Source organism: Pantherophis guttatus, chromosome 7 (assembly GCF_059756535.1).
Source record: "Pantherophis guttatus breed Tessera chromosome 7, ASM5975653v1, whole genome shotgun sequence".
In the NCBI taxonomy this organism is placed as follows: Eukaryota; Metazoa; Chordata; class Lepidosauria; order Squamata; family Colubridae; genus Pantherophis; species Pantherophis guttatus.
Window position 1 is genome coordinate 38044241 of NC_142069.1, and position 7569 is coordinate 38051809.

At 42.0% G+C, this 7569-nt stretch overlaps 1 protein-coding gene across 8 annotated transcripts in view; it reads right to left on the reverse strand.

Moving 5' to 3' along the window:
• NUDT4 (nudix hydrolase 4) overlaps window positions 1–7274 on the reverse strand; it is a 32444-nt gene extending 25170 nt beyond the window's left edge. For 3 of the 8 annotated variants that reach the window (XM_034403188.3, XM_087873999.1, XM_087873997.1), the window contains exons 1-2: window positions 6479–7259; window positions 5732–5773 (exon numbers count right to left, since the gene is read on the reverse strand). In XM_034403188.3, the coding sequence (XP_034259079.1) occupies window positions 5732–5773; window positions 6479–6577 (141 nt within the window). In that variant the 5' untranslated portion in view covers window positions 6578–7259. Of the gene's footprint in view, window positions 1–5731; window positions 5774–6478 lie in introns of all 8 variants that reach the window. The other 5 variants (XM_087873998.1, XM_034403193.3, XM_034403187.3 and 2 more) reach the window with 4 other exon arrangements.
• Between the last annotated feature and the right edge of the window lie 295 nt (window positions 7275–7569).

The window sequence follows — 7569 nt, forward strand, 5'->3', positions numbered from 1 at the left end:
AGCATAGTATTATGTTATTACTTGGCAAAATCACACTGAAACATAAAGATGCCCATGTATTAGGAGAAAAATTACAACATTCCAGATAGGTCAGGGAAAGCTCAGGTGCATTAATAAATCAATCCAGAGTTTTCACAAGATAAGAGGCAAGGCTTTTTTCCACTGTTACAGAAATTCATACCATTTCATGAAAAGAATTATAATTTAATCTAAATGATATTCAAAGAATCATAAAATAAGCTAATCTGTCATAGCCACAAAAGTTAAATTTAAAATGTTAAGAAGTGCATCTCTATACAAAGATATCCTACAATATGGAGAAGGGGAATACAATGGGGGTTTTCATATTGTGAGAAAGCACACTTGTCAAGTAGAATACCCTTACTATATAAAATACATATTATTTCAATCCTGTTGGAGATTCAGAAATAATCCTCTACATCAGGGGTCTCCAACCTTAGCAATTTCAAGACTTGTTGACTTCAACTTGAAGTTGAAGTCCACAAGTCTTAAAGTTGCCAAGGTTGGAGACCCCTGCTCTACATTACTAGGAACAGTAAGTTTTAGCACTTCTGCAGAAGTCAAATGAAAACCACAAGGAGTTTCTTACAACAAACAGGCACAATACTGTGATGCTACAACTATTTAGAAAATCAAAATGAAACAATGACTTAAAAAGGATTCAAATTTTTGTAATTTGTCTTTTATAACAAAGCAGTTTGATTTATATTTTTCTTAGCACCTGTAATTTTTTTGCTTTCATTGTGACTATTTAGACTTATTTTGCAGAAATGAAAAAAAAAACACAGAATTTGCCATGAATAGAACAGAACAGAACAAAACTTTATTAGGGTCATCAGCCAGCAATCCACATACAATATATTAAAAATAATACTGACATTAATAATGAATAATAACATCCCTGTTATGAAAATACATGATCTCAAACCTTTAGGGTTACTCCCTAATTTATGTGAATGGAAAACTGATTAGTATGTGAGTAAATGTATTTTCCAAAAATTGTTATAGATACCTCCAAAAAATTGGCACAAGTTGACAGCTATAATTCTGTAACCAATTTTTTTCTTGTGGACATTGCAGCGACACAGAATTTTGCCACTGCACGCGTGGTAGCTGGGTTTGAGTCCTGGAAGAGAACGCCTACATAAAAGTCGTCTACCCTCCCTGGCAATCTCTCTAGTAAGGGAAGAATATATACTGACCTATAAACTCTATATAACTCACAGTACAATAAAACCTGTGAGGTATCTTCGACTGCTCCTTTACCACATATACATACCTGTTCTCGTATACCTACCCTGGAGAAGTGCTGAGGGCAGAATATTAAATCTGGCTCTGAAGAAAGCTATTCTTTGTTTTGGGAAGATCAGATCATTTAGATATCTTGCTGATTCCTACACATCCTGTTTGATTCTGTCCCTACTGTGGAGAGGCAACCTATTTAGTTCTTGGAACCCCATGTTCTTCATACTATCAATTACTACTTGCTTTGCTTTGTCAAAGCCTAGAGGCATTAAGAATACTGGTGAGAGCCCATAAGAGCCCAGCTTGTGGTCTATCGCCTGTTTCCAATGGGAGGGGAAGTTGTCAGTCAACATTAGCGGGGACAGTCCCTCTGGAAAGAAATGCATTTTTAGCCAATAAATGATCATCATCTTCCAGGCTCTTACCTGAATTTGAGGCATACCTGTCTCAAATCTTAATTGGGCATTTGAAGTTCCTTTGGGTGCAGCTAAGATGGCTCGCAGGAATTTGGTTTGTATAGTTCTAGCAAGTTTTTCTTTACAAGGGTTCCTGTTTGTGCCCCATAAAGAATTTGCGCCAATGTTTTGGCCTCAAAAAGTTTTAAGGCAGCAGGTACTAATTGACCTCTGCCTGTATAAAAGAAATGTTTAATTGCATTTGAGGACCTATTCACTACTTGCAATGTATGCTCCAGGTGTGCCTTCCATGTCCCTTGTGAGTGGAAAACCACCCCAAGGTACTTAAATGTCCTAATGTGTTCCAATCTATGTCCTTCAATTTTCCAGGAGTATTGGCTGGGTCTTTTAGCAAAAACTGAAATTTTTGATTTATCAAAGTTAAGGACCAACTTGTTCTGTCTACAGAAGCCAAGTGTTGCCCTAATTGCTCTCTTCAGTCCTATGGGAGTTTGTGAAATAATAGCATCATCGGTCGGCATATAGGAGAATCGGGATTTTGCATTGTGCTAGGTTAGGAGGATGTAGATCAGGGTTCTGTAAGAGACAGATCAGGGGGTTAATATAGAAGTTAAAAAGGGAGGGGGATAGGATGCAACCCTGCTGTACCCCTTTTTGAACCTTTACTGGGCTGATTAAAGTCCCTTGAGGATTACATCTCACTTTCAAGGTGGAATTGGCATACAATTTTTGTATGAGGAAAAGGAGGCATTTATCGACTGTAGTGCATTTTAGTTTCTCCCATAGGGTGTTCCTGAATATTGAATTAAAGGCCTGCTTAAAATCAAGGAAGGCCACGTAAAGAGAGGATTTTTTTGTGTGCGTATATTTTTGCATCAGATTGTAAAGTATCAGGATATGATCCACCATAGATCTTCCTTCTCTAAAACCAGTTTGTTCATCTTTGATTATCCCCCCCTGAAATTAGCCAATCCTGAAGTTTATAGTTTAGGTGTTTTGCATACAATTTACTAATAACACTCAGAACACTAATGGGTCTATAATTGCCTGGGTCATTTCTATTACCCTTTTTATAGATTGGTATAATAATTGCTAATCCTCAATCTCTTAGCATACGACCTGTTTTATCTATATATGTAAACAGAGATGCTAAAAGTAGAGCCCACCAACTGGTGTTCTTTTTTATTATTTCTGGGAGGACATTATCAGCACCAGGTGCCTTATTAGCCTTAAGGGCTCCGATCAACCGGGATATCTCTTCTGGTGTAACAAGGGCCCAGTAAGCTGGTCCAAGCTAATTTGGCTCTCCTTAGTTATATAGTCAGGGTCTGTATATAACTCTCTAAAATATTCTTCCCAGGCCTGAATTGGTACCTGATTGGTTGAAAAAGAACACAAGATTTGGCATGAATTTAATAATCAGTCCCTTATGAAGTTTTCTGACATAGAACATCCTTTTAAAAAGAGAAGTGAATTGCTTAAGAATTACTAAGCTTCTTCTAGTGTTAACATTAGACATAAGATTAGATGTTTTTGTTACATTCCTAAAAACATAACAGAATATTTCCTTATCCCCAGATCTTTATCTTTACTAAATACTTGGTCCCTTGTTTCTTTCTCTAAATTTTATGAAGTTGGTCTGCCAAAATACTCAGAGAAGTAAAAATAGTTAGTGGTAAGGTATGCCTTTATAGTTATGGTGTTTTTTTCCCTTGAAAGTAAATTATTGAAGCTTATATACTAAACTTGCTGAGTAGTTCACTTTTAATACAACAGCAGCTCCCTCTACAGTTTTAAGATTGTCTGTGAAGCTTAACTGTGCAAGTTCATATTGTCAAGACAATACAGGTATGCTAGATTCTACTATCTACTATTTTACTCCTATTTTCTTCAATGGCTCCACAGATGAACTCTTATCAGTCAACTTTTTGTGGGTTTCATGGACATACTTACAAATGAAATACAAGTAGCTGCAGCCATTCTTAATTTTTAGGTTGTAGGAATATTTTTGATGCAAGTTCCACTCATTCTTGTGGGGGAGGGGGAGGGGGAGAGGATAATGCTGGCATTTTGTGATGTAGCATGTTCAATCGAATAGGTAGGAGTATAGCCACACTGCAGACTAAATTACACAAGATTTTAATTAAGAACATACTGAGCTCCTTAGGCAACCTAATAAAATGTTTTTATAAGAAGGCCTGTGTCTATTATTTTTGGATGGCAGAGTTCTAAATATTCAAAATATAATATGAATAGGATTTCATGATCATCTTCAGTAGATGGTTTGGTAAAATATCAAAAAATCTAATGTACCTAAGTCCCTTTCAGATTCAAGACTCCTGCAATAATTGTTTATGTAAATATATCTCTAAATAAGCAATCCCCACAGCCATTTCTCAAATACTGTAACTGAATTTCTTCAATGTATTGTAAATGTAAATTTTAAAATCTACTTTTTAATAAAATCTATATTAGTATGTTAGGAAAGATGTTCAAATGGTCCTGAATAGATACATTATAACTACCATCACTAACATTAACATGCTATAAGATTGGTGGAGGGAAAACATACACGAAAAGCTATAATCCTAAAACAGTTATATACCTATAGTCATAATTTAAATTCTTGCTATTTTGTGCAACTAGAATCTGGCAATATAAAGTAAGATCCTTTAGATCCAGTAAGATATAATAGTACTGGAGGCTAAAAAAGTGCATTATATGTTGACTATGTAAATCGCTTAGAGATGGCTGTAAAGCACTGTGAAGTGGTATATAAGTTTAAGTGCTATTGCTATTATGAAATTATAGTAACTTGATACAGTTAAAGTTGATACAGTTAGTCTGCTTTTGTAGATTTTCTTATAGCTTATATAAGAATACTATGTGACTGCTATATTATACAGAAATAGTATATCTTTTCTTCCCTCAACAACTTCACATTTCAACTAACACTTGCTACCGTGATGTAGAGAAAATATTTATTCATATGCTGTACTTTAAGAAATAGCAGAGACCCAAAATGTTGTTAGAAAATTATCTGAAATTGTTTCTTATACATAGCTTAGATATAAAAAGGGACACACAGTATACAGCTTGTATTTAAATGTATCCCCAGTAGATCTTTATGTCACTTTGAATAAACCTGAGAAGTGACAGCTAAAAGTTATAATGGAAGGAGCTGAATTTTTAAAATATACATTCACTTCAAAAAACAAGAATTCAACATCAAACAAATATTGAGAAATATTTTAGGAATTTTTAAAAAGTTCCTTCAGTTATCAATTCCAGCAATACCTTTTTTTATGTCAGTGATGGTAGTTCTTTGGAGCTGCTAAAACCTTTCTAGTGGTTTGATATATTATCAAGAATGGTTACCACCTCTGGAATGGAAAAAAATCCTGACCTCCAGTAGATTACATCAAAGAGACATGGAAAAGCCTGACTCTTTGGAGCCATCTAATGGTCATCCATATTTCTGCAACCAGTTATGCTATATCTAATTATAGACAAAGCAATTTTGCTTTGTACTTTTGAAGAAAAATAGTTTTTCAAAGTGCAGTAAAATTACAGTGCATTATGCATTATTCAGTTTCAACTAATACTTAGGTATATATGAAAACAGATCTATCCACAGATTTTAACCCAGATATTTATTTGAACACTTCATATATATAATCATGCTTCAACTCGGTTTCTTATCTTTGAACTACGTGGTTTAGTTTAATAGGATATAGTGGGATCCTTGGTGCTCTTTGAGCTTTGGTTGTTTGCTTGCAGACATTTCATTACCCACTAGTATATTGATGTTACCTAATTGGGTAATGAAAAGTGTGCCAGCAAACGACCAACCAAATTCAAAGATCACCAAGATCTCCACAGAGTTAGTTTTCTTCTTCTATTGATAACAGAAAATCGTTGCTCAGGTATTACAGGTTTTATACCGCCATTCGGAAGACATCATACAGCGACAAAAAACGGGGCAGGGAAATCGCCAGGAGCAAGTTTCATAGATTACGGTTGCATAAATAGGAACTACTGCCGCCTACCTGTCTGCTTGAGAAGTCAGGGGAGGAGGAAAGGGGGCCTTTCTGTTAAAAAAAAAAAACGGCGGCGGTCGGTCTCGAAAGCAACTTGATCGTCCCAATCTAAAGAGGTCGTTGAACTCGGCCCTTGCCGTTTTCGGAGACAGCCAGATCAGGCCGGCTAGCAAGAGTGCTGAAAGCACACTGGTTCTGACCTCACTCACGGGGTGGGATGGGGGGGGGGAAGTTGACCTGCAGCAATCGCTCACACACGTGGACCCTTCGCACAGCCCTCCCCTCCCCAGCCCTCGCTGCAGCCTCCCCCCCCCACAGGGTCCCCTAGCGAGCGCTGCCCGCGGAGAGCTGCTCCTGCCTACGCCCACCCACCGCCCACCCGCAGCCCCTGCGCTCCCACAGCCGCGGCTTGGGCTGGTCTCGGAAAGGGTCCTTTCGCAGGCAGCCACATCTTGGCTCCCCGTCAGCCACGCCGGCGAAGGAGCCGGGCAGGGACAGACGGGGCTCGCAAGGGGGCGACAAGGCAAATCCTTCCGGCAGACACCCGCACACAAAGGAGCCGAATGGACCGATGGCGAAGGAGGGAAGGAAGGAAGGAAGGAAGGGGCGAGCGGGTCTGGGCGCGGCAGCCCCGACCGAGGAAGAGGGAGCCGCGGGAGGGCGGCCGGGCGGGAAGGAAGGGGGCATCCCCGACTTCTTTCGTTCTCCTCCAGGCCACCCGCCATACGCCGCAGCCTTCCAGACCTCGGCTCTCACCTCATCCTCCCTCTCGCTGCGGAAGCACAAGCATGCCGCCCGCTTCTTGAAACCCTCCCGGTCGTAGGTCCGCGTCTGGTTTGGCTTGAATTTCATCATAGAGGCAGGAACGCCGCCGCCGCCGCCTACTCCGGCCCCCGGCACGCCCGCCCGTGTGGGAGGGAAGCGAACGACGAGGGAGGCCCCGGTGGCTCCCCTTCTCTCTTCGGTCCAAGCCGAGGAGCCCGGTGGGGCGAGAGAAGCCTCTTTCCTCGTCAGGAGGGAGCGAAGGGAGCGCTCCTCAGGGGGACAGAGCGCCGCGCACGGCTGTGGCAGTGGAGCTGGCGACACCGCGGCCACTGAGGAACCCACGCCGCGCCATGGAGCCCCGCCGTCTGTTGTCTCCACTGGCCGCCTCGGTTTCTCCTCAAGCACTGCGGCTGCGACCCGGCCCGAGCGCTCTCCTCCGGCCGCAGCTCCTCCCGCTTCACTCAGTCCCTGTCCTTCATCCGGTCCCCAGAAAGCGCCGCTTCTGCGGCGCTGTATCCACTATTTAACTGAAACGCACATTCCTCCACCCGCCCGCAACCTCCCGGCCTCTCGGACTCAATGCGCAGGCGCCGGGCCCGCCTCCGAGGGGCGACACGAGGGAGGAAAGGGGCTGGATCGAGGTTGACTTAATTCAGGGAAGCTGAAGGAGGCGGGGAGGGGGCCGGGGAAAGGGCGTGGCTAACAGCCATCGCCCACCCGCTCTTGCTCGGCCGGCCTCAGGCGTCTTATTGTCGTTTGGCTGCGAAAGACCGAGAACGATGCGAGTGAATAGAGGGCGTGGCTTTGTGGAAGGAGGGCCGTTACAGCTCCTCTCTCTCCGATTCCGCCTTTTCCTAATGAAAAGCTCTCCGGGCTCCGTTGCGCTTTAAAGATCCATTATCCGCACCCGCCAGGGTAACGCTGCTGTTGTTCAGGGTGGGAAAAATCGATGTGGGTAGAGCTGCTGCGCCCGGAGCTAGATTAGCCAAGACTGTATAAAACAATTTATTTCGTAATCTTATTCGCGCTGTGGTTTCATCGCGCCTAATTCTCTGCCGCGTAAAAAGGTGAATGAATAGGAA